This window comes from Monodon monoceros, unplaced genomic scaffold (assembly GCF_005190385.1).
Source record: "Monodon monoceros isolate NGI ecotype Baffin Bay Population unplaced genomic scaffold, NGI_Narwhal_1 Super_Scaffold_7, whole genome shotgun sequence".
NCBI classification, from domain to species: Eukaryota; Metazoa; Chordata; class Mammalia; order Artiodactyla; family Monodontidae; genus Monodon; species Monodon monoceros.
Window position 1 is genome coordinate 61240524 of NW_021703784.1, and position 26985 is coordinate 61267508.

Below are 26985 nucleotides of genomic sequence, written 5' to 3' on the forward strand. Positions count from 1 at the left end.
TGGGTTGGCCAAAAAGTTGGTTTGGGTTTTTCCATATGATGCTATGGAAAAACCCAAACCAACTTTTTGGCCAACCCAATGCCTCATGGGCTATTATGAGTAATAAAGAAAATGACATACTTAAAGCATCTAGCCTGGAACATAAACAGATCCCAAATCACAGTTCATTCCCTTTGCCCTGCCTTCTACATTGAAAGTCCTACCTCCTCTACTGGACTATCTAACGTTCCTTGAAGATAGGTGCCATGTCTAACTCATCTTCATGTGCCTTTAGCGTATGCTGCCTAGCCCTCAGCAGGTGTATGCTACATGTTTCTGAATGAATGAACGGCCCAGAACCCTTCACCTGGAGTCCCTGCTATGCATCACCTTTGCAGAAGATCCCCCTCATCTGCCCCTTCTCCCACTAAGGCCTGGGAACCCTGAAACTCTGTCAACAATACCCCTGGTGAGCCCCAGGGGAGTGTGTGACAGGACTCTCTTTACCTTTACCTCAATCTATTTCCCAGGACTAATGAGAAGAGGGATGGTGTAGTGCTTCTCTCTCTACAACATGGCTTATATTTTCAAAACCCTCCCTTTCCCTTGAGTTCAAGGCATCTCTCCCAGAATCCCACAGAAGGTACTGCTCTGTCCCTGCTCAGCCTCCAGCCCTACCAGACCATGGACAGGATGCACATGAGGTTGTCCAGGTATGGGGGTGAGGAAGGTTGTCCTCCACCCCAATCTGATGCACACACACATACTGCTGGGTTGATGTGATCCTGCAATCAGGATCAGCAATCTGAGCCTGTAAGCCTGAAGTAAATGAACGAAAAGAAAAAGTATAGAAGAGCTAAAAACATATGACAGCCCAGTAGAAAGTGATCCAATCTCTTCCCTTATTGTAGATTATCTTAGATCCTGGGGCCCAATCAGAGGGGCAACTTTAAGTCCTGCCATCCCAGGGAGTGCTTCGTGGTGGGTGGGTGTGTGTGTCTGTGTGTGTGTGTGTGCGCTTCGTGTGGTGTGTGTGTGCGCTTCGTGTGGGGTGTGTGTGTGTGCGTGGCCTCAGGCAGCATAAAGGAAGCAGAACATAGAACAACTTGAGTTTCTACCAGCCCAAGTTAAAGAAGAGCGTACACACATACAAACACTGTGGCCCAGCTCCTGAGGACCGAATGGCCCTACTTACTAGTAAGCGCCTGCAGTAGCCAAAGCGTCTGCTGCCATCCTCTCCAGTCAGCATGAAAGAGAACGTCTCACTGGAACAAGGAGAAGTCTGGCATCAGGGAAATATCAGAGGACCCAGGAAACAGCCCCCAAGAAGAGGGACCGCCCAGGGAGGGGGTGAAAGATCAGGCTGCGGTAGGAGAGGAGGCTGGGACTAGGGTGGGCCAGAGTCAGCTGCCCACTGTTATGGGGGTAAAGGAGGCTATGCCAGACCAGGCCTCACCTGCTGTACTCTGACACAGGAAGCCAGTCCTTGGCATCAGGGAAGCAAAACTGGGGAATGGCCTTGAGCCTCTCCTCTGCCTCCCGCATCTGCTTGGTGGGTCGGTCCAGCTGCAAGGAAGAGGAATATGGGGAGAGAGAGATAAGAGAAGACGTGGAACTTGGGGCTGGTGGGGGGTAGCTGACAAATATCTCCTCCCCCGAGAGTCCTAGGTGGCGTTTGCCCAACTGGCATGCTTCTCAGCAACCCTACCCTGACCCCACTCCCATTTCTCACAGAGAGGTCCGGGTGTGGGCTGAGTCATCATTTATTCATTCAATATATGCCAAACTAGCACTTTCTATGTGGCACCTGGCATGTGCTGGGCTACCAATAGAAAACCAAGCGGACAAGGTCCCTGTCCCTGTGCATTCTGGTCAGCAGAGTGAGATAATCGACAACAGAATTTCAGAGGGTGCCACAAAGGAAATACACAGGGCGATATGACAGAGATAAGTGGGTGGGTGGGGCTACTTTAGAGTATCTAGAAAGATCTCCTATTTGATCGGAGAATGAAGAATGAGAAAGAGCCAGCAGCCAAGTGAAGAGCTGGGGAAAGAAGATTCCCGGCAGAGGCAACGGCAGAGAGAAAGGGCCCGAGTGTTAGAGGAAGAGAAAGGAGGCCAGGCAGGCTGGCTGGGGGCGAGCAGGGAAGGAGTGGTAAGAGCTCAGGTACGTGGGGGAAATGGGGAGTGACTGCTAATGGGTACAGGGTTTCTTTTGAGGGTGATGAAAATGTTCTAAAATTGATCACATAACTGTGACTATACTAAAAGTTATTGAATCGTACGCTTTAAACAGATGAATTATATAGTATGTGAATTGTATCTCAATAAAGTGGTTAAAAAAGAGAAAAGAAAAGTAATAAGGTAGGAGAAGTAGCTGGGGGCCCTTCCTCAGGACCCTTGAAGTCCTGTAAACAACGTGGATCTCATTCTAGGCACGCTGGGGGGTGTTCTCTCCGCCCTCATCCTCCGAATACTCACTGGCCCAAACCCACCCCCTCTCCTCCCTCCCGGCTACAGGCAGCCATGCTCAGGGCTAGCGCAGTGAGGTGAGTTGCTAAGGCAGGAACAGGATCTCTCTTCTTCCCCAGGTGGGCCAGGCAGAAAGGAGGAGGCAGAGGAAGGGGCAGGGAAGGAGGGAGGCGGCCTCACCTTGGGAAACTGGTAGGAGACCTCAGGGAGGTACGTGTTTCGGGATGGCTTCCTCTTGAGCGACACCACCACGAAGCACTCGAACAGCTCCCGTTCCTGCCACTCGAGCAGCTCCAGCTCCAGGGTCCGGTAGCTGGGTGCGCGCTTCAGCATGGACTGGATGTGGACCAGGCGCTGCGTGTGGGCTGGGGGCAGGTCACACATCAGGGACGAGACCCCCACGTTAGCCCCCTCAACCCCACGCTCAGCGCTCCATCCCCAGGGGTCACCTCTAAGTGCAGGAGCCTAGTCTGACGGCCTGACCCAACGAGGTCTGGGGGAGAAGTGGCAGGAGCAAGGTGTGTAGCCTGTCTGCCCTGACACAGTCAGGGCCTCCTGGAGCCTCTGGAGGCTGAGCTGGGGCCAACAGACTGCCTGAGCCAGGCACATCCAGGGATGCATCAATGGCACCCAGCCACCCCTGCCCCTGTGCCAAAAGGACTAGAAGATATGAACATCCACGAAGCCTTCACCCTAGGGCCCCTATCAGTCCTTGGACTTGGACCCTTTTTCCCTGTCCCCAGGCCCAAAGTCCACTTGCCCACTTGCCTGGGGGACCAGCAGAGGAGGGAAGGAGGGAGCTAGTTCCCACATACTTTAATCATCCAGGAAGGTCTAGGCAGGGCTTCCCAGTAGAGAAAGAACAGAGGTTTGCCCAAGGCCCCCTGGAACATGAAGGTCCCAGAACCTTTCCAGGGAGTTGGTAGTTCTCCTCTCTAGGGAGAGGGAAGATGAGTGGCCTCAGGGCCTCCAGAGTACCAGTTTCCTCAGACTTTGGCACACTTCTTACAACCAGAAGAGGTACTTACCCATCTACCCTACTGAACCCATCTCTGACTCTCCAGATTCACAACACTTACCAGGCAAACCTAGCACCCAATTTTCATGGACAATGGCTTGGGAAAGTAAGGCAGGGTCACCAGCCTTAAATTTGGGAAAAGGAGATGGTTGCATTTAATCTCTCAGGGCCGAGCTCCATGACTGTAGGAATGGACTCCCCTAGAGCTCCTTGCTCTGTTAGCCTCGTATCCTGCCTGCCATCGCCTCTCCAAACGGGGCCACTCTGGGATATTGGAACTGCATGTGCAGAGAAGGGAAGGCTGATTCCCCACAGCCAGGGCAGGAAAGGGGTCCATGCTCTTGGGGAGCCATGCCTCACCTTTGAACCTGTCGTCGGAGTCACTCTCGCTCTCACTATTCTCATCTGGAAAAGTTAAGAGCAGAGTGCATGCTTGCTGAGCCATTGCCCTACAGCAAATGTTTTCTATGCCCCCCACCCAGCTCTTCTCATGAGGGATGTACCTTGTCTGGGCTCCAGTGGGCCCCTGGCCAGGTGCTGCGTGGCCCGGGGCCAGGGTCCCTCAGAGCTCAAACTGCAGGTGCTAATCTATATCCAAACCCCTATCCACCCAGTCCTGGTTTGGGGCAAGCTGAGGGCCGAAGTTGGAGGCTGAGCCAGCAGAGAGGCCTATCAGCCTGGAACACAAGGGTCTTGCCTCCAGGAGGCCAAGATTTGAAATGGGAAACAGACCACAGTGCTCAGTAAGTCTGGCCTTTCCTTTTGTCAGATGCGGATTCCCACACCCACTTTCCTATTCAGGGCCTCACAGCCCAAAGTCTGCACTAACCCTTCCCAAGGCTTTCTTCCCTCTTTGGCCCTCCCCTCCTATGTGGCCACTTTTTCGCAGGACTCTACCCTCCTAGAAGACAGGAGGATCCCACGATTGCCCCATGGAAGGGTAAACTGAGGCTAGTCCATGCCTCTCCCCACTTCTAATGCCCAAGGGCCCCAGAAACCTGAGCCAGCTCAGGCATCCAGGCCTACCTCTCAGTGATGATGTCTCAATGCTGGACATGGACAGCTTTTTTAACCTCTTCTTTCCCCGCTTGGCATTGTAGATGGAGTTAATTCTTTGGACAAGCTGGGTGAGAAAAGCAGGGAGGGTGAGGCAACCCTAACACCAACTGCCCCGGCTCCTCAGAAGGCTGATTTACAGAGGCCGTCCATTCCCTTACTGGTACAAGCCTTCTGCCCTCTCCGCAATGGGCCCAGTACTGGTCTCCCTCCTGCACTGGCCCCAAGGGCAGACTGGTGGCTCCCCATCTACTTGTCCCCTTAGTGGTCTCCTGCCCCCAAGACAAGGACTTTACACTTAGCTCCCCAGAGGAAGGAACTGTGATCAAACTAGACAGGATGGGAGCTCCTGGGTCTCAAGAGTCCCTGAACCAAGTGAGACAAAGAGCTGCCCAGAGGCAATAACAGGAACAAGGATTGAGCCTTTCCCCTCTGGGCTACAACCTGGGGCCCTGGCAGGAAGGAGCTAAATTCCCAATATACCCAAGCATTGTTTGCAGGCTAAAAATACCACTTGGCTAAATCCTGCTGCTTTGGGCTGGGGATTTGGGCCTGGCTATCTATGTGTGCAAATCATTGCTGAAAACTCTCAATTCTGAGAGTTATAGAAAGGAAGACCCATGTTTGGGTCCTATGTCCTTCAAAGCCTGGAGATGTCTCTGCATACACAGAGATTTCGTGCACCCCACACTCACTAATGGGGAGCTTCTTAAGGACTGTTTCCATCCACCCAGTGGCGTAGAGTACTCCCTGGGGGCCAGGCTAGCCTGTTTTCCCCTAACATCTGCACAGCATTAATCACTTAGTGCATCTTTATTGATAAGAAAAGGAAATTAGCCAGATGAAAAAGAAAGGCCAGTGCCTGGACCTGAAATTGATTTCAGGAGAATTGAGGAAGCAGGCCCAGATTAGGGAGGGAGGGAGGGAGGGAAGGAAGGGAGGAAGGAAGGAAGGGAGGGAGGGAGGGAGGGAAGGAAGGGAGGAAGGGAGGGAGGGAGGGAGGGAGGGGGGGGAGGGGGGAGGAGAGAAGAGCCACCACCTGCCTGCCCACCTGCCCAGCCCCAGCCAGCTCCAGCTGGGGAGGTTACCTTGGGAATGCGGCGGGCCCGGCGGCTGGACAGCAGTTCACTCGTGGTGCTGAGGCTGTCCTCATTGAGGCTGGAGGGTGAAGATGGCAGGCTCAACTGAGCCAGCAGCAGCATGTCGTCATGGCTGTGCCTCTTGGGTAATCGTGGCAGCCGGTGGCTCTTCCTTTCTGACCAGTTCCCACTGCGTAGGGACTGGCTGCCGGGTTTCAGGGAGAGCTGGCATGGGAGAGGGGACATGGGAGAAGGACTCAGCACAGATGCCTTGGCCGGCACCTGTCTGCTGGGACCTGGACAGAGAAGCCACAGGCTGGCATCCCAGACTCCTCCAAATCCCACCTGGAATTTCCATCTACCAAGGTTTCCTCTTTTAAGAGCTCAGCTGCTGATCAGCAGCTCAGGGCTAGATTCGATACTTGCTTCCACAAAGGAAGCTTAACTACTTCTTCCAGAAAAAAGAAAGCAGAGACTAAGAAAACTGGGCTGTCTATCTGAGTGGAAAAAGAAGGCCAAGCGAGAAATCTGCGGGCCCCTCCTGAGCTCTGGGACACGGCTTAGACTCTGCTCATTACTGGGTGTGGTCGACGGAGCCAGTCTCCCCCACTCAGCCCCTGAGTTAGTCCTAAAAGGCTTCTCTAGCAGAGGCCAGAATCTACATGTCAACCCAGCCCTGCTCACTTCTTCCAGGGAGAATACAGGGCTCTGACCACCAAAGCCTGGCAAGGCAGGCCTTGGAGCCAGTGGTTCCCTCACCTACATGGTCCTGGGCTGCTCCCATCCGTGCCTGGATCTACTTTCTGCCTCCCTCTGTCTAGACTGACACCCTTCAGCACAGGGCACCTTACTCTCGGCGGATCCAGCTCACCACCAGAAAGGCAGCACCCCCGCGAACTTGGCATGCCTTCCACCTGCCGTCTGGATCTGGCATTGCCTCTCATCACTCTTCAGCAAGTCCTCCTTCCCTCCCATTCCCCAATTTCCCCTTCCCACCCAATCAGTCTGGAAATACAAATTCAATGGAAGCTTATTTGAACAGAGCACATTAGAAAGGTAAGTCTTTTATAAAAAGTCACATCATTCCAAAGCCAGAAGAAATAATTTTTATATTCTCTAGCCAGTGTTATGAAATATCTAGGAGAGGGGCTTCCCTGGTGGCGCAGTGGTTAAGAATCCGCCTGCCAATGCAGGGGACACGGGTTTGAGCCCTGGTCCGGGAAGATCCCACATGCCGCAGAGCAACTAAGTCCGTGTGCCACAACTACTGAAGCCCGGGCACCTAGAGCCCGTGCTCTGCAACAAGAAAAGCCACCGCGATGAGAAGCCTGCGCACTGCAACAGAGAGTAGCCCCCACTTGCTGCAACTAGAGAAAGCCTGCGCGTAGCAATGAAGACCTAACACAGCCAAAAATAAATAAATAAATAGATAGATAGATAGATGAATAAATAAATAAATAAAATTTATTAAAAAAAAAAAAAGTCTAGGAGAGTTAGAGTTGCTTGGGTAGGTCCAAGATAGGATCTCCATTCTCCTGCCTCCTGTCCACCGTGGACAAGGCCAGAATGAGCTATAGTCTAAGAGCTTCCTTCAACTCTTCACCTTTCTTCTCATTCTGCCTCTATCAGTCCATTCCTTGGAGATTCATCCATTCAACCATTTATTCAGTGGGAGTGGTTCCAGGTCCTGGAGACACCTGTCTAGTTCTCCAAATCAGGTTCTTGGGCCTACGCCTGGCCCCTAAATGCCAGTGCTGAGATCAGTTCTGCCAGAGCTGCAGAATACCAAGACTCCAACCCGGGCCCTGTCTTCCTGTTTCCAGGAAGGGGAGGAGAAATAATGATTAGACAGGAGACTACAGGGGCTCCTGCCTTAGTTTTGCAGCTCAGAGCTCAAGCAGTGAGGGGAAGAAGGTGGGACAGGGTGCCCCTAAGAGCACATCTCGACTGGCCACAAGCATATCGACACGGCAGAAGTCCCTGAGTGCAGAGCTCTTCCCTGACGTCACCTTCGCCTAGCACTAGTGAGGCAAAAAGCCTGAGTGGAAGCTGGCCCACGCCTCGTGCTGACCCTCCAGGCCCAAGTCAGGGCTGCTGTTACCTGAGTGGGTGGGTTGTTGTACTTCCTGTCCTGAGGACTCCACATTCTGTGCAAAGAGTCCAAGGAGTTCTCAGACAGTTGCTGGGATTTTCGTCCTGCTCTTCGGCTCTTTAAGTCCACATCCTCATACGGATTCTCCTTGGGCAGATCTCCTGCAGAGGAGGAAAAGTTAGAGAAGGGGGAGAAGGCAAGAAGGAAACACACACACACACACACAAATAAACAAGCAGAATTCCTGTGAGCCAAAGAGAGTGGCTTCTGCCTGGCCCTTCAGCTCATGAGTCATGCAGCTGCCCGTCTGCAGTGGGGAGGCTACAAACGGATGCTGGCTCCAAGTCCAGAAGCTGAACCCCCCACCTCCAGTTCAGCTCAGCCTTGCCTGGCCTCTGCTTTGTAAATTCAGGGACTGCACAAGACTGGCTCAGCCACCCATGCCTGTGCCCAGCCAGAGGACAAAGCCAACACCAGGCGTCTCTCCTTGGCTCCAGTCCCTTTGCTGCGAAAGCCCCAGAGATATACAGTTCAAGGTAGAAAAGGCTTTCAGAGGTCACACGGCTGTCCCTTCACCCACTGCTCCCTGAGGACCACTTCTGGAGATGGGCATGGAGGGGCTCTGCGAACTCTAGGGTGCCGGGCTTCACCAGGCCTCCCTCCTGCCTGTACGCTGTGCCACAGCTCTCTCAGGACAGGGCTTTTGCCTGGTACACCAAAGTGGTGAGCACTCAGTATTATTTGTTCAATGAACCGCTCTGACTACAGCGTCACTCCACTTCCTCCACCACAGACCTCAGCAAAAAGACAATGGTCAGCAATCCCCTTTTGGAATAAACTCTCCTGCTATGACACATGGGAGATGTGAAAGGCTTGAAAGGAGTTTGGGCTGGAGGGGTGGGGTTGGTGGGGAGTTCTTGTTTCTCTTCTCAGGACTCAATTCTAAAACCCCTGGCAGTAGGCACTGTATTGGCACTCAAAGTCCAAAGCATAGTCCCTGCCCTTGAAGAGAAACCCCTTCTTCCCACAAGCCATGCCCTCCTGCCCCTTTCCTGCCAACACATACCTGGACTTTTCTAAAATATAATAATATCATGAGCAGGGTCAGTCCTGGAATCACAGTCGTGCAGCAGAATCACAGTGGTGACAAGGTCCACGGGGACTGTGAGGAAATACTGCCCTCTACTGCCCTTTGTTTTGTCTTTCCTTAGCCTCCCCTCGGTATCAAGGCCACTGTTTGGGACGCAGGTACTAGTGGCCAGAATGCGGCTTTGCTGGAGGTGGCACACAGGAAGCTGCTAGCAGGGCTCACTCCAGCTTCTCCAGTCAGCAGGGGGATTGAGCTTGGGTGATCACTGAGCCCCAGGGATGCCTGCCCGTGCCTCCCACCATAGAGGAGTTCAGACGTCACTTCTCAGGGAGCAGACAGAAGAAAGAGCCATAGACTAGCCACAAAGGCCAATGGGTGTGTAAACTTTCCTAGGATAGGACACAGGAGAAAAACCAAATCCCTACATGCTTCTTTCAGATTTTTCCATTTCCAAAACCAAGATTCCCCCCCCATTGTGGTATCTACTTATTACTATCATGGAAAACCACCATGAACTTAGGAAATGCCTTTACAGAGGTGTAGGGGGAGGGATGGGGGGGGCTGTGAAGGGGGGATTTCGGTCACAGCTAATTAGACTGCCATGGGAGCAATACAAATCTCTGTAAACTTATGAGTCAAAGATGGGTCAAGGAAGGATTTGGGACTGAATTAAGTGATTCCCAACATCAGCAGAGTCCCCAGCAATTGAACAGACGTTTTCCTGTAACACAGTCATGCTATGAAAATGACTTGTCTCCATTCCAGAGCCCTGACTAAGCAGAGCTGGCCCAGCAACCCTGCCTCCAGAAGCCAAATATGAAACCTGGCATACCCTGCATGTTTCCTCCAGCCTACCCCACTGTGGGCACTTCAGGAGGAATCAGGATAGACTCTGTATGTCTTGGTCCCTCTCCAACATATATCCTACAGCAGTGAGGTTGGGGGACCAAGGACTGGAGAAAGCCAGGACACAGTCTTCCTGATCCTGTGAAGCAGGACAGAGCTGAAAGGGGTCAGGAAGAACATTTATTCCAGGCTCATCAAATCTAAACTGCTTTGGGCTGGATGACCAGCCAGAGTCCTTATCATCATGCCCCAACCTACAGGATGACTCTGTCTCAACTCCTTTAGAAGAGTTGCTCCAAACTACTGACACTTGGGGCTGGATAATTCTTGTGGTGGTGGACTATCCTGTGCATCTATAGGATGTTTAGTAACAACCCTGGCCTCAATCCACTAGACAGATGACAGTAGCATCCCCTCAGTTGTTACAAACAAAAAAATGTCTCCAGACACATGGGTGGGTAAATGGATGATGGGTGGATGGATGGACAGATGGACGATGGAAGGAAGGAAGGAAGGAAGGAAGGAGGAAAGGAAAGGAAGGGAGGAAGAAAGGAAAGGTGGATGAGTGGATGGGTGGACGAAACTGTGCCCCCATTCCCACTCACCCCATTAAGAGCCACTGCTTTAGATAGATGTTTCTAAACTTCCTAATAGCTTCTGAGTGCCATGACGTGAGTCCCAAGGCAAACCCTCTTTTCCTCCCTCCTTCACTCCTTCTCTTCTCTCCCCACAATCAAAGCTGTGAACATTAATATAAAATCCAAAGCTCCGGAATTCCCTGGTGGCGCAGTGGTTAGGAGTCCACCTGCCAATGCAGGCGACCCGGGTTCGATCCCTGGTCCAGGAAGATCCCACACGCCACGGAGCAACTAAGCCCGTGCGCTACAACTACTGAGCCTGCGCTCTAGAGCCCGCAAGCCACAACTACAGAGCCTGCGTGCCACAACTACTGAAGCCCGCACGCCTAGAAACTGTGCTCCGCAACCAGAGAAGCCACCACGATGAGAAGCCCGCGCACCGCAACAAAGAGTAGCCCCCGCTTGTCGCAACTAGAGAAAGCCCGCGTGCAGCAACAAACACCCAACCAAAAAATAAATAAGCCAAAAAATAAATAAGAATTTTTTTTTTTAAGTTAAAAAAAAAAAAAATCCAAAGCTCCAAGAAATAGATGTAGGAGACTGAGGCCCAGGGAAGTAATAGATGCACATCAGTGATAACCTGGGAACTGAAAACAGTTGGGAACACCAGGTTCTCAAGCCCAGTATTGCCTCTGGAAACTAAATTTCAGGAAAGCCTTAAACGCCGGCTCCTCCCGACTGTTCAGCCCTAACGTCAGCCTCTTTCTTCTCCAGCAAGGTTAACATCCTCTCTGATATAACCAGGCCACTAATCATTTCTCCAGGAAATGACGGCTGGCCCTGGCCCAAGCCCTGCCTCCCAGCCTTAGCTTGGGCCCTTCATGGCCCCCGTTCACCTATTACTCTCAGCTTCCTGGACTGTTCTGACTACCCTTCTGGAGCTGCCTCACGGAGACACTCCCAGCCATCTGTCCAGGGAGTAAGGGTGCCCAGGGGATGGGGATGTGCAGAGACCAAGCAGTTCCCGAGGCCTAGAGCCACTAAACGGAATCTGCTGAGAGCAAATCAACCCCAAAGCAATGGCTCAGAGCTGGGACAGGAGGAGGGCTGGAGAGCCGGGCTCGGAACCTTCTCTGGAGGAGCAGAGCCACAGCGAAGCGGAAGAAGCTGGAGCCGAGGGGAGAAACCTGGGGAAGCTTTGGCAGGGACATGGATGGGAGACCGGAAGCCTGGCAGACCTCAAGACTTTCACCTGCATTCTTGCCCACGCAGCTTCCTCGAGGGTGCTCCACGCTGCCCTTGGAGAGAGAGAAGAGGTAGGCCCTCCTCCCCCGAGGCCTGGCCTGAGCAGCTCCATCTCATCAAGCCCAGCTGTGGAAGCCAGAGGTCTCAACCTTTCCCAGCTTTGCTGATGAGACAAGGGACAGGGGCATCGCCAAGAATTTCTGCTTTGCACTCTTTTAAAGGCGCTGGTCAGAGCCCAGACTTATCATATGGATCCTCTTGAAGGAAGAACCCAGTCCCACCTAGCCCTGCCCCCACTCCTCCCCACGTCTCCTTTGGTCACTAACCACAGGTGCCAAGCACCCCACCCCCCAACAAACGCACAACTGGAAGAACCAGTTAGAGAAGGGGTGTGTCTGTGCACAAGCACTGAGAATTTCCCCAAACGGAATCTTAAGCTTCCCAGACCACACCCATGGCTAGGGCCATGGGTCTGCAGATTCCCTCCCCAGCCCTCTCCTGCTTCCAACCAGCTGTTTCTCCTGGTTCTCAGCCTCTTCCCCTCCCTCGCACAGTGGAGACAGGGCCAGATTAGGGGCCCAACTCCCCCGACAATACATAGCACATCAGATGGGGGGCTCTAAGGGGCCAGTTGTTACCACCCTCCGAGGTTGGACAACATTTACCAACTGCCCGGGCACTGTCCCCTGGACCGCACCTCTGGGCAGCAGCCTCTATGCTGTTAGATGTCTCTGTTTCCCAGGCTTGGGACAAATGAGAGAAGAAGGCAGAAAGAGCAGAGGCTCAAAAAGCTTTGCAGTAAGGCTGACTGGCTCTGTCCCCAGCTCCCACCCCGCTCAAGTTCCTGGAAACTCTCCTTCAGCCCCAGCTAGCTGAGGGGAGTGGGAATCTCTGCAGGAATGCAGCCCAGGCTCCTTGGTCAGGCGCCGAGGCCACTCCACATAACTCTCTAATAAGCTGCTTCCTTGGGTGCATTTTTAACTGTCAGGCTCAGAACGCAAACGATTATAAGGCTTTGTAGGATAGCAGCGTCTTCCAGAGGCAGATGTCAAATTGGACAGGCGAGAATTAACCAGCCCCACGAAGCAACATGGCAGTAACTTTATTTCTGAACCACTCTATTGCAAATTAGCGAGATAACCTCAGCCTGTTTTGGAGTATTTCACCCCAGTTCCCAAGGTGTCATGCCTGGTATGGGCAGGAGACTAGCACACTCCCCAGGGCCCCTCGTTCAGGTCCAGGGCTCACGGAGAAGACGTGTTAGTCTCTGGGCCAGCTGGCCCTCAGCCTCTTACAGACACGGAACTCCAGACCAATGGGCTGGTCCCCGAGACAAAGACTCAGCACGGGAGCTCTGGCCCGTGCCCACCTCCCGCCACAGCCCGATTATCACACCCCCAGAACAAAGCTCCGTCTGGTCCTGGGCAAGGGAGGCAGCACAAGAAAGAGCTGGATAGTCCAAACCCGAACACCTCAGCCTCGCAGAGCACAGGCTGGGCCAAGAAGACAGAGAAGGCTCCCAGGAAGTCAGGCACTGGTCAGTGGGAGGCAAAAGTGAAAGTGACATTCAGAGTTCAGCAACAAGGGCCCCCCACCAAAGCCTTTACGGGTGTGGGTCCAAATTCTTGGGCCTGTCACCAGGGAAGGAGAAAGGGTAAGTCAGCCAGAATCTGAGAGAAAGAGAGATATTCTCCCTTGTATTTCCCTCTAGCCTCCCTGGTCAGGTCAAGAAGTTCAGGCGGGGCTGCTATGGGGATACTGAAGGAGGAAAACGTGCCCAGGGCACTGAACAACCGGAGACGCTGAAACCCACCCTACCCTCACACCACAAGGGTGACGCAAAACACCCAGGTGCCCTCCCTCCTCCCTCCTCCCCATCCCTCTTCCCCCACTCTCTACACAACGCTCCAAAGACCCAGAAGCTAGTGGAGCAGCTAAGGAACATGCCCCAGTCCCAACCTCACCTCATACCAGCCCTCACCCCTAGCTTCTGGCTCGTCCAGCTAAGAAGCATCCAAGCTGCTCCTCTATTTTCTTGCCTCCTTGAGCAACATCTCGCAGTGGCCGCAAGTCCCCTCCACTGAGTGAGGCTCAGACACACTTGCCTCCCCATTCCTCTGGACAGGGAGAAATGGTTGAAGCAGCCCTTTCTCTATTCCAGCTCAGCTGATGCAAGAACATTCCCCCGCATGAGATCCCCGGGCAGCACAGAACCGCTGCAAAGCCTCCTCAGAGAAGAGAGGCCAGTGAGGCCCCAGCGTTGGCAGCGCCTGGATCCTGAGCAGGGGGGCAGCTGAAAACTGGAGTCTGCCCTGTCCCCTGCGGCAGCCACACCGGGTGCTCCCAAGGGCCCTGGGCAGCAACGACACGTGACAATTCCTCTCAAACTAGAGGAAACAGACCTGTACCCTGCTCAGGGCTGGGAGGCAGATGGGGCTGTGCCCCTGATCCCCACAGCTCTGGACCTCAGCTCTGGGCGACCGTGCATACAAAGCTTTTTCCCAGTAGTAAAGGAAGAGGCCTCCCTCCCCAAACCCGTTTGCTGTTCTGGGGAATCTCGTTCCCACAGTCCTTCTGATATGACCGAATTTCGGACGGCTACATGCTATACACTCCCATCCTGGGAAAGCAGTGCCTGTGTGGACCTGAGCACTGCTGCTGGCTTCCCAGAAATCCTGGCCCAGCAAGTTGTACGGAGAAAACTGGGAAACCGATGGCTCCAATCAAATGAGGGAATAGAGGACCCTCTCTTCCGAAGATCCCACAGTCTTATCTGGAGGGTTCTCCACTAGGGCCACTCCTCTCTGTATCATGTTCACTCACTAAGACTATGTCCTTCAGCCCCCCACCCCGGCCTAAGGCAGAGATAACACAGAGACAGAGACAAGGGCGGGAGTGGTCAAGGGCAAGGGCACCTGACCTTCCTTTCTCTTCAGAGACCTACGCTGAGACACACGCTTTACTTGAACAAAACTGAAGCCCCCACTGAAGAGAATGAGGCCAGAATTAAAATAAAAGCCAAAAATAAACCCAACCCAGCCTAGGCAACTGGCTTTTTGCTGTTGCTCAAACACAAGTTTGCCAACACAACATCCTCCCAGTTGTTGGAGGGCCGTTCTCCACAGTGTCCTACATTTCTGACCTTCTGAGCAAGAGGAATTAATGGTTCCAGACTATCTTTTCAAAGATGTTTATAGAGCAAACAGCCTTGGAAGACAGTGTCTCCTTGCAGGGCAGAGGCAGATTTGTTTGCTGACCAGAATGAAAAGGATAAGTCTCCTCATGGGGCAAAGGTTTGCTAGCAGCCCCTTGAAAAGCTTGGGGTTTCGTAAGCTTGAGGTTCCTCAAGCTTGAGGTTCCTCAGCTGGGATGCAGACCCACCACGTGTGCAGCCTCTACCTGGACCTCCTCCCCACTGCCGCATGGGACTGGGGAGCAAGGGGAACCCATGTGAACATCAAGGTCACGTGGCCTGCTGTGCCATGAGTAACAAAGTCCTTTGTCTGTGATCCAAGCGTCTGTGTCTTCTGCCAGCGTCTGTGAACTGGGGCAGGCTAGACTTGTTAGCTTGCAAGCAGAGTGAAATCTCAGATACTTTCACAGTTCTTGACACCACTTACTTTAAGGGAAGAGTAGGAGAGATACATATTAAGGACCAGGCATTGTGCTAGGTACTTTGATATATATTTTATCTCATTTAATCCTGACCATAATCCTGTGAAGTGTTATTACTATTATTATTGTTGTTGTTACCATCAAAATATCATCATCACCATTTCATAAGAGAAAAGGTTTCAAAACAGTTAAGTGATTTGCCTAAGGATACACAGCTAAGAAAGGGCACCTGTTGGACTCCAAAGCCTTTCGAAAATAAAAGGAAGGGATGATGTGGTTTCCCCCTTCTTGTGGTCCCAGAAGCTCTTTGGGTTCCAATTCATTCAAGGCCAGGCTTTAATCTCTTAGCTGCTCAGTCTTTTAAGCTGCTTTCTCTGATGCCCGTTTCCTGAAGAAGTTCCAGAAGCTGGGCCAGGTCTGCCCACAGTGAATGAAGTGGAACCTGGAAGTGCCCCTCCTGCAGCCATTCTTTTGCAGCACCACAGATGAGCCAGCCCCCCACTCTACCCCTGCTTACCCACAATATCTTCATAGGCATTCTCTTCTAAAGTGCTTTTGGATCCAAACTTGGGTTGGCTCTCAGTACCATTCTCAGTGGGAGAAGAGGGGTACAGGGACTGGAGACTGGATGCATCCTCAAACTCAAAGGATTTTCTGTGGATAACAAAGAGTTTGAGTCATTCCGGCGGAACCCGACTCCTGCTGCCCTGGTGGGGAATGGCCGAGGGCAAGAGCAAAGACCGGAGGTCCTCCTCACAAAACCAGCTACCGAGCGAAGCATCAAGATGGGTCCAAACTTGCCATCCAGATGAAGAGACAGATGGTCTGAAAGGCCCCAGCCCCGGTGCCTGCAAATAATACCAATAACAACTACCACAGCTGAAAGGGATGTTATGTGTCAGATGCTGTGTCATATGCTCTACACGTGTCGGCCCATTAATCTTCACAATGCTGCTACCAGGTATCGTGCCACTTTAAGACTGATTAGCTGGAGGCTCAGGGAGATGAACTGATAGAGGTAAGACTCGCCCAGGACGTCTGACTCCAGGGTCTGAGCTTTTGACTTGGGCCTCCAAGCCCTGGAGAACATCATTTTTGAGAAGTATCTGCCATTACCAGAGGAACTGAGTGCCTCACCTGCTCTTAAGAGTCTCACATCATGCCTGTATCCGAGCAAGGTCTCTGGCACTGAGTAGGCAGCAAGGGCTCAACATTGGATGGGTGATGCTCACGGCTGTTTGGGGGTTGGGGAAGCAGCTGGTGGTGGGTGGTTTGTTGAAACAAGAAGGCGCTGAGCCCTCAAAACAAATCACACCACTTCTGAGGTAGAACTAGGAGGGGGCAGTTACAGCCAGCAGCTACTTCCATGACCCAGCTTCCCTTCAGCTCGTCACCTGCTCCTTTCCATCCCCAAATAACCTTCCCTTCTACTGCAGAACTTCAAAACCACAGCTGGTTAGCTTCTCAGACACCCTGAGCCCACAGTACCCTCTACTCCTCCCCTTCATCAGGGAGGTTCTTCCCTTCAACAGCTAAGGCTTGGTCCCAGCTGCATCCTCTCCCTCTCCAAGGCAGGTCCCTCCCAGGGAGGGAGAGAAGGAAGTACACTGACTGAATCCCTCCTCTCACCCATTAACACCTCCCTCATCTTTGGGAACCATCAGACCTTTGCAGTCCTTTCTCTCTCGTTTAACGAACAACACCCCAAGAGTCCTGGGGTGCAAGTCAAGGACTAAAAGTGTCCTAAAGGCCACATCTTGTTCTCAGCTTGCCCAGCTACTGTGCAGCCCTCGACACAGCCAAACACCTCACGTTGGCCCTCTCCTCCTTCCTCTCTGTGACACGGTCCCTCCTGGTTTTCAACTGCGTCTCAAGCTCCTGTGAGGGATCCCCTTTTCCGCGTGCCTTTTCAATGCCATGGTCTCAGAGTCCTGTCTTCAGGACTCTCTTTCTCACCCTGAACTTTCTGGGGTCCCAATATTGACGACCATCACCATATCTACCATTTCTACCACGATGACTCCCAGATCTCTCTGTCACTGGCCCAGACTTTTCAACCAGCTAAATACCCAACGGCTGAGCACAGTGGTTCCTGAATGTTGGCCCGCAGACCACTGCTGGTCTGAGAGCAAAAGCTTTCAGTGATGTATACAGTGGAGTCAACATCTTATGCAGGCAGTTCTCAAATCAGCAAATGACACAAATCACGTTCAGCCAAATTATCCTTGAAAATCCCTCAGGAAGGTTCCATGTCGAGGACCAACACACTGTCTTTCATTATAACTGATATAGTCAGTTAAAAACAGATTTCTTTCTCTTTGGTTGAATAGCAGAAATATATGGCTTGTATTTTTTTCTTAAATAAAAAAGTATATTAAATACAAGAATCATACCTGGCACAACAGATACAAACTTACTATTTCATGCCCCTCAGGGGAATATGCTCACTGAGTGGAAAGGCAAATAAAACAGCCTGTGCTTTTTGAACTGTTTTTCTTTTTCTGTTTTTTTTTTTTTTTCCCCAAGAGCACAGATTTAAATTTGCTGTTAATTCTTACTGGAAGTGACTCCACCATATATGGTATATGTGTGTGTATATATTATAAATGTAATGTGTGTGTATGTGTAGAACCTTCAGGTTGATGTAACCTCCTCCCATCCCCTTTTTTCACCTAGCTAAATGCTTCTTGCCCTTCTAAATTTAGCTCAGCGGGCTTCCCTGGTGGCGCAGTGGTTGAGAATCCGCCTGCCAGTGCAGGGGACACGGGTTTGAGCCTTGGTCTGGGAAGATCCCACATGCCGCGGAGCAACGAAGCCTGTGCGCCACAACTACTGAGCCTGTGCTCTAGAGCCCGTGAGCCACAACTACTGAGCCCAAGTGCCACAACTACTGAAGCCTGCGAGCCTAGAGCCCGTGCTCCGCAACAAGAGAAGCCACCGCAATGAGAAGCCCACGCACCGCAGTGAGAAGCCCACGCACCGCAACAAAGAGTAGCCCCGCTCTCCGCAACTAGAGAAAGCCTGTGCGCAGCAACGAAGACCCAATGCAGCCAAAAATAAATAAATAAATATATTAAAAAAAAAAAAATTTAGCTCAGCAACTCCCTCTCTGAAGAGGCTTCCCCCACTCCCCACTCAGATGCCTCTTCCTCTGGGTTTCTGCAGCATCCCACCCAGACGTGGATCAGGGCACGCAGCACAGCATCTATGATTTATTTATACATCTATCTCCTGCACCAGATCACCAACTCCTTGAATGGAAGAGCCACGTCTTATGTGCCCCTGTGTCCCCTTGACCAGCACAAAGGCTTGGTGCACAGCACGCTCTAGACAGGTATTTCTAGAAACGGATGACTAAAGACAAAGCAAACACTCTTGGCAGGCTTGACATAAAGAGTCCGTGAGCATGCTGAGGTGGGCCAAAACGTGGGATTACCTTTAGCCAAGGGCTCTTCTGGCTCATGAGTCTGAACCTTTGTGATGTCTTCCTCTCTGCACATGGCAGGAAAGTTTCTACATGAGATGGGATATGCTGGATGGAAGCCTGAACTATGGGGTCAGATTGAAGAATCCCCAGAAGCCAAACAAACCTGAATGCCCACCTGACTCTGGGTTAGAACAGAAAGGCAGTGAGGGGCAGGAGGACAGGCCTTCCAAAGGAAGCTGGCTCCCAGCCTACTCCAGTTCAGAGAACAAGATGCCTGTCATCTTGCACCAACTCCAGCTGCTCCAGCTCCCAAGTCACTATAATTGTGGAGGTGGCCCGGGTACTCCCGTGTCAGGAGACTGACCAGGAAACCAATGTGACCAGGTCCTTCTTGGACATGGCCAAGAAGCAGATGAAATGTTCTCTCTCTCCTTTTTCCATCAGTCTCCCCTTTCAGGATCCAAAGATCCCCTCTTCATATAAGCCCAGAGTTCCTGTATGGCCAGGAAGCCCTCAGGAAAGAGGAAATCATGTTAAATGTGTCAACACTTCTGTGTTAATGGTAACATGCAATATTTAGATAATGCTTCAGTCAAAGACATAAATCTCTAGCTGGCATTTCAGGTAGTTACGAGGCTAAGATCTTACTAGTCCTCAAGGGACTGCCAATTCTATCTAAAAGTAAGGTGGCCCTACCCTTCCCACAGAGGAAGTTCCATCAGGGCTCTACTCCAAAGGCCAAACCCAGCCAGCACGTTCAATACACAGCATTTGGAAGAAGCGCTTTCACCCTCCCACTCACGTTTAAGCATCCTTACCCTGCAAGAGCAGAAGAACAATCAATCTTTCTCACCTAGCTCATGCTTCACCTAACATTATTTGGTGCTCCAGAACTTACAAAGCACTACTGACTGTGACCCACAACTAGAGTCTGCTTCTGCACCCTCCACTGACAAGAAAGCCGCTGTGCCCAGCTCTATGTCGCCGGAGGGGCATTCGTTACCTGCTCTGGGACTTGCGGTGACCACGCATGTCCTTCTTGGGTCTCCGGGTGACTGGTGGGGCTGGGGTGGAGGGCAGGGGGGGTGGAGCAGCAGGTGTGGGTGAAGGAGGTAGACCATTGCTTGGCTTACTCTTGGGGTTCTTGTCAGCCTCATATTCAAAGGTGCGCTTGGGTTTGGGGACAGGGTTCACAGCGGAATCAGGGGAGCTCTTCGATGGCAGCAGCTGGGAGGTCGGGCTATTATTTCCAGGGGTCCCCGGCTTAGTGGAGCCACTACCGTCCCTCTCCGGGGGTGAGCCCGCCTCCCCCCCAACTCCAGCCACTCCTCCTGCCCGGCTGCCAGCGCTCACACTCGCGCTCCCTGTCGGTTCCTCCAAGGTGCCCAAGATCTCAGTCTTCCTTCTCCCTCGGTCTACACTGTAGCAGCTGCTGGGGAGCTGGGGAAGCCCCCCACCCGGCTGCTCCTTCAGGGCCTGTTCAATTTTCTGGATCCGACTCAGCACCGCTGAGCTCTCCTTCCTGCTGCCGTGCCCCCTGAGGAAGGCACTGGGCTCACTCCGGCCTGGCCGTTTCTCCAGACGGTAGAAAGAGTCCCGGACAGGGAGTGCCTCTCCCTCCTCCTCGGTCTCAGGGTAGGAACACTCGGAGAAGGTCCTGCTCATCCTCCGGAGGCCCTTGAAGTCGAAGGTCTTTTCTGAGCTGCAGGGGGACGGCACCACACTGGGACAGCCCACACTGGGGCAGCCCTCACTGGCCACCCACTCGCCCCCAGAGCCCTCCCGCTTCTCTCCACAAACGCTCATCCTGGGCGAAGCCTCTCGGCGACCCTCCCATGCTGAAATCTTCTCCCGGATGCCCAGGCTGTGGGCACGGGGGCCGGTGCGGTTCAGAAAGATGCTCCGTGGGCCCGCTGCTGACCCCAGGGATGGAGTGCTCTGGGCAAGGGGGAGGCAAGCAGCTACTCCCTCTACATCCCGGGCTGCCCCCTGGACATTCTCCTTCTGCTCCTCTCTCTTGCACACTGAAGGGCTTCTGTCCAAATAACCGAAGCTGGTGGCCTTGAGGGGACAGATGGGTGGTGAAGTGTCTGGGGAGGGGGCTTGAGGATTTTGGGGTGAAGGATCACGGGGATGCCAGTCCTTGAGGAGCAGCCGGGAACTGCAGCGGCTTGGGTACCTGCAGGCTGACGTTTCACTGTCACTGAGCGGGTAGATGGGACTCCTCGGTGGGGAGAGAACTGGAGGTGGAGAGACTGACTGAGACCTAAGAGGAAAAAAAAAAAAAAAAAAGAAGAAGAGAAAATGGCAGTGAGTGGCCTGACAACACTGTTTCATTCTTAAAGAGCTCAGCATCCCTTTCCTATAGGACTCGCAAGCTCAAAGTACTGTATGCAAGTAACGGACCTTCCAAGGCTGTCCTCAAGGAAAGAAACAGCTCCTTATCCACAGCAGGCTAAACTCAATGGTCCTCTCTGCCCAATTCATCCCTAGAGACCCTGAGTACTGTCTGCAACAGAAGCCAGTTCTATGACAGGCCAGGGTATCCCCAAAGTCCACATCTGCCGATCAGAGAACAGTAAGATCAGTGGTGTGCTGCTAAATGTTTAACAGTCGGCTCCTTGGGCGAGAAAGCGTAGATATGTAGCATCTGCCAACTTCCACAGCATAAATATTCCTACTATGGCTGATTTCAAACCAGCAATGTGACCTCATTGGATGTGGACTTGGGAAGAAACACTAATGATCAACTCTCATGAACTGTTACAAAGCATCTCCAGCATGCCACTTCCCAAAGTGGCCCCAAATATGCACTCAAGCCCTTTGATCTATCTCCTTGACAAGCCCCATCTCCCCCGAGGCTTCTGCTACTAGACGCAAGATACCGCACCTCAGCTTGGGTCTTGATCAGAACTCAGATTCTTGAAGGTCTCAAAAGGATCAGGAGGGCCCTTGAAGAAAGAATCCTTTCCACGCTCTCAATGAGAAGGCTAACGGGGAGGGGAGACCAGCTCCTTCGCAGCTCTAGCCTCTAGCAGTGGCATCACATCAAACAAGCATCAGCCATTCCCCAGCTCCAAATCAACACCCTGGTCTTAGCAACTATCGGGAACAGTTCTAAATCAATGTTTTTACCTATATTTACTCACTGAATCTTCACAAAAACTCTGTCATATTATACTTTATTATTATCTTCATTTTGCAAATGAAAAACACTGAGGCATACAAAGATTAAATATCTCATTCAAGGTCTCTAGCTGGTAAGTGGTGAAGCCAGGACTACACTATATTGCTGCTCTAAAGAGGAAGCAGTGGCCTCTGTCATCTTTGTGAACTGCCTGGCCCCCAGACATAGGTCAGCAGAAATCCCTACAGCACTGAGCACAGCCCTGTCTCCAATGTAGCGTTTGTAAGTATCAGGGAACCTTTTAGTCTTCGCTACTAGACCACGATTTCTTCCAGGTAGAGGGACACATACTCAGTGTCTAGAAGGTGCTCAGTAAATGATGAACAAATAAAGACAAGAAAAGGTAAAGGTGAGCTTACCGAAGAGAACCATGGGCATACGTCCTCTTCAGCACACTTTTCTAGTTGTCTACTAGGGTCATCAACGTCAACTTTCAGAATTTTTCCCAAACCGTTTTAGTTCAAAGACAGCAGGGCTTTGCCAACACTGCATGCTACCAAGGCCTACCTGACCCTAATGCTGTGGCCCTCAAAGCCAAGCGGTCCAGCCTCGCAGGCTCCAGAGCGCCACGCCATCCATGGAACGCAGCCAGCTGCCCCTGAGCCAGGCTGCAGTCACTGCTCCATCACACACAGAAAACTGCAGCTCGGGTGAGTCAGGGATTGGCCAGCAATTCCCTGTTGGGTCATAGCCTCTGGCTGCCCCCGATCAACAGGAAACCTCAACATGCTTAAGTTGTTTTTAAAAGGGCAAGTCAAACAAGAGCCCTCCCACGTGTACATGGGCACAGATGAGAGAAATTCGGTGCCCAGCCAAGCCGATGACCAAAGACACTCTGCTCGGCAAGGAGGTGTGAAAAGAGTAAGCCTCGGTACTCCCTAGGGTAGGCAGTGGTAGGGCAACGAGCCAAGCTTGAGCCTGGGGAGAGCCCAACCTACTCACAATCGAGAAAAGCCCAGGCCCCTCACTTTTTTCACAGAACCATGGATGCAAAGGGTCGTCAGTCCAGCCCTGTAAGCCAACAAGTGTCTGGGCTACACAAAGGACTCTACGTTTCAGTTATTCTCAGTTGGAGGCGGGAGAAGATGCCTTTTATAGAGGATGACCTTATCATGTGTTTATTCATTTAATAAATACTTAGTGAGCACCTACTATGTGCCAGGCCCTGTTCTACATGCTAGATACAAGAATAAACAAGAGACAAAAATTCATGTCCTCATGAAGCTTGAACTCTAGTTGGTGATGGCCAGTACCCAATGAGATGCAGAATCTTTTAGGAAGCCTTTTCAAACTACATATGCCTCATTTCTCCAGACATTGTGATACATGCTCCCCTAGCGATGTATCTCTTTAACCCTCAAGGTGAGAATTCACCGGTCCATGAAGCCACCTATGGGGGGGGTGGAGGGGCGGGGGGTGGCTCCCAGAGGGGGACAGAAAAACAGTGAGAACCTCTGGTCTGTTTGATTCCAGCATGCTTCCAATGATTTCAGAAAGGATAATTCTGTAACTTCCCTCAGTAGTTCAAACATGGAGAAATTCCCACAAGTTAAGACATTCTCTCAATGCCTAGTCTGCTTTAACCGAGGTTTAGTTTTTCTCCTCTCGTGAAGGATAAAACAGAGAAGAGACTGGTCCTTTCCTCTAAAGGTCCTGGTCTTCGGATCTTTGCTGATCTGAGGCCCAGAGCTGCAAGCGCTCCTCGCCCAGCCACCCCACACAGGCCAGGCCCAATGTGCTCCAGCAACTCGGGGTGAAAAGCGGGCCTGCCTATGCTGACCTGGAGCCCAGGCATCCACTGGTTCATCACAGAGAAGGCAATGTTCACTCACTCCACGATCATAGATTAAGGCCCTGCCCTCATGGGGCTCCGGATGCTCACCTGAGGGTAGAACTCAAGGCATCTCTCTACATGTTTCTGATGCTACCTGTTATCAGGAATGTGACCATGGGCAAAGCCACACACTCCCTTTGAGCTGCCAGTTTCAATTCCTCAGAATTGTTCCAACTGTATCACAGGGTTGTCGTAACGGGCACATGTGACTATGGATATGAAACGATGTCATACATTGTAACTCATTATTACTGTTAATTATTAGTAGTAAGTTTTTCACCAGGTTATCTAGGCCAGTTGTTCTCAGTAGAGGGTAAGAACATCACAGTTGCTGGGTTTAAGTTCCAGCACAGCCACTAACAAGTTACATGATTTTGAGCAAATAACTTCCTCTAAGCCTCAGTTTCCTTATCTGTAAAATGGAGGTTAAAAGGACACATATCTCAGAGGATTGTTGGAAGGAACAGAGACAATACGCATCAAGTGTTGTGCTCTGTGGCTCACACCAGTACTCAATCTCAGCTTAATAATCACTAGTATTAACAAGGAGCTGCCTGATCAGAATAACCACTTGGCAAACTTTTCAAAACAGTTTACCTCTGTCCTTGGATTCTAAACATTTGGGGTGCGAGGGGAAAGGAGTAAATTAAATATGGCCATAAATTCTTTGCAGCTCATGCTATCAAAAGGTTGAGTCTATTCTTCTGCCCCTTGAATCTAGGCTGGCCTTGTGATTTGCTTTGATGAATAGAATATGGTGGAAAATAAGTTGTCTCAGTTCCAAGCTTGAGGCCTCAAGAAGCCTTGCAGTTTCCGCTTCACGCGCTTGGAACGCTGCCCCGAGACTGTCACGTAAGAAAGCCAGTCTAATGTTTCAGAGGAAGAGAGGCCATGCGCAGCATCACTGTAGTCCCTCAGCCGACAGCCAGCCACCACATGGGCCTGACACATGGTGAGGTCATCTTGGACCCAACTGAACCAGTTACATGAGCGAGCCCGGGGAAGCCAGTAGAGGAACTTCCCAGTGAACGCACAGAAACACAAGAAATCATAGATTGTTCTAGCCCACTAAGTCTTAGGGTGGTTTGCTACAATGCAATAGTAAAATGATGTTGTGGGAAAGGCACTGTGTGTAACTGGCCCTCCCCACCCCAGTGCAGGACCAGGGCCCTGGGCCTTCCATCCCCGTGCCTCTCTCTTCCTCCACTTCCCTACAGACCAGCTGCCAAGGTCTGAATGTTTGGACTGCATCCCTCTCCCCGGCTCTCTCTCACCCTACTAGAGGCTCTGGCACTCTTTTGGGAGTCTCCCCTGAACACTCCCTAGAAATGAAGCTAGTCCTGCAATCCCAAGAGTCAGCTTCCATCAGTCCTTGCTCCCAGGTTGAGGGAGGGCTCAGGAGAATCTGTTACCTAGAGAACAGGGAGGCTTAAGGAGGAACACACTGGGGGCTAGCAGTCAGGATGCGTGTGTCCTTGTGACAGTAAGTTTACACAACAGGTGGCACGTCCTTGGCATGGATGGGAGAGGGTGCTCGCTCTTGGGCTTCAGTTTCACTCTCTAGTTGTTTCCCGGTTCCTCAAACTGAGGTTGGAAGTGAAAGCAATTCTCCCCCTGTTGGACAAGGAAAGGCTACGGCCAAGAGAATGACAGTGCTGGGACCCGGGCTGTCTTAGGAAGCCAAGCACCTGAGCAAAGCCTTCTTTTGGGTCTGGTCTCCCATTCTGCCACTGACCATCTCCAGCTTCACTTCTTCAGGGCTCTTGGACAGCTCCTTGCCACCCTTCCCTGAACCCTGAACAAGGGAACAAAGGAAGCCACCTACTCCCCAGGCCACAGTGTGCTAACTGTACCAGGCTTAAGACACACCTTGGTTCTCCATCCATTCAACCAGTATTTACTGAGCACCAACTATATACCAGGTACTATTTTAGGCATTAAGGACTGGCAGAGACTAAAAATAGACAGTCTCTCTCTACAGGTTACATTCTTTTTTTTTTTTTTAATTTATTATTATTTATTTATTTATCGGCTGCGTTGGGTCTTCACTGCTGCACGCAGGCTTTCTCTAGTTGTGGAAAGCAGGGGCTACTCTTTGTTGCAGTGCGTGGGCTTCTCATTACGGTGGCTTCTCTTGTTGTGGAGCACGGGCTCTAGGCGCATGCGTGGGCTTCAGTAGTTGCAGCACGCAGGCTCAGTAGTTGTGACGTGTGGGCTCTAGAGCACAGGCTCAGTAGTTGTGGCACACAGGCTTAGTTGCTTCGCAGCATGTGCGATCTTCCCAGGCCAGGGATTGAACCCATGTCCCCTGCAATGGCAGGCGGATTCTTAACCACTGCGCCACCAGGGAAGTCTCTCTACAGGTTACATTCTGGTGGAGGGAGACGGTATGGCTTTAGTTGTCTCGAGTGAACAGACAATAAAGAAACCAACCCTGTGAGATGGTTGTGGGGCCAGTGAAGAAGAATAAAGCAGGGTAAAGGGGTAGAGCTTAACAGTGAAGCAGATCAGGGGAGACCCCTCTGCCAGGGAACATGGGAACAGAACCTTGAGGAAGTAAGCAATGTGTATATCCAAGGCGGGGGGGGGGGGGCAGCGGGAATGTTCCAGACAAGAGCAGCAGTAGGGCAGAGGCTCGAGGCAACTGCAAACTTACTGTACTCTGGGGGCAACAAAGGGGCCAGTGTGGCCAGCGTGGAGTAAGAAGAGGAGGAGTGGGCTGGAGATCAGTCAGAAGCACCAGAGAATCCCGTGGACCAACAACGAGGCTTGGGCTTTTACTCTGAGAGAGAAAGGAAGCTCTTGAAGGGATACGAGCAGAAGAATGATATGCTCTGACTCCATATGAGAGAATGAAGTGTAGGGATGCAGGGGCGGCCACAGGGAGATTACTTAAAGGCTACTGTAACAATCCAGGCAAGAGGTTACAACCGCTTGGATTAGAACGGCAGATCTATCAACATCTATCTTGAGGGCTGTGCCAATCAGAGTTGCTGACGAAGTGGATGAGAGGTATGAGAGACAAAGGGAAGTCAAGGATGAATCACAGTTTCTGGCCTGAGCACCTGGTAGAAAGGAGTCAAGGTTACAGCTTTCCATTTCGGATTCATCAGTAGTATATAGATACTATGTAAAACTATATGGCTAGATGAACCATCAAGGGAGTCAGCCTATCTAGAGAAGTCCAAGGGTTGAACCCCGGGGCACTCCAGCATTTCCGGCTTATGTAGAGGAGGAACAACTAGCAAAGGAAACTGACTGGAAGAGCACGTAGTGAGGAAAGAAGGAAACCACGAGGAAGGATATCCTGAGACCTTCGAGAAATAGGGAGTGATCAGCTGAGCCAGATCTGCTAACAACTGAGCAAGGGGAAGACTGCAGAGTGATCCCTAGATTTAGGTAGTCACTGTGACCTTGAGAAGAGAGGTTCTGGTGGCAAGGTAGGGAGGGAAGGCTGACTGGAAGGA

At 51.8% G+C, this 26985-nt stretch overlaps 1 protein-coding gene across 5 annotated transcripts in view; it reads right to left on the bottom strand.

The window, feature by feature from the left end:
• ST5 (suppression of tumorigenicity 5) overlaps positions 1–26985 on the bottom strand; it is a 109510-nt gene that overhangs the window by 15778 nt on the left and 66747 nt on the right. For 4 of the 5 annotated variants that reach the window (XM_029209600.1, XM_029209599.1, XM_029209602.1 and 1 more), the window contains 9 exons: positions 19501–20763; positions 15588–15724; positions 7706–7857; positions 5614–5829; positions 4496–4592; positions 3830–3874; positions 2632–2816; positions 1436–1545; positions 1175–1244 (listed from right to left, as the gene is read on the bottom strand). In XM_029209600.1, the coding sequence (XP_029065433.1) occupies positions 1175–1244; positions 1436–1545; positions 2632–2816; positions 3830–3874; positions 4496–4592; positions 5614–5829; positions 7706–7857; positions 15588–15724; positions 19501–20763 (2275 nt within the window). Of the gene's footprint in view, positions 1–1174; positions 1245–1435; positions 1546–2631; positions 2817–3829; positions 3875–4495; positions 4593–5613; positions 5830–7705; positions 7858–15587; positions 15725–19193; positions 19229–19500; positions 20764–26985 lie in introns of those variants that run through there. The other variant, XM_029209603.1, reaches the window with a different exon arrangement.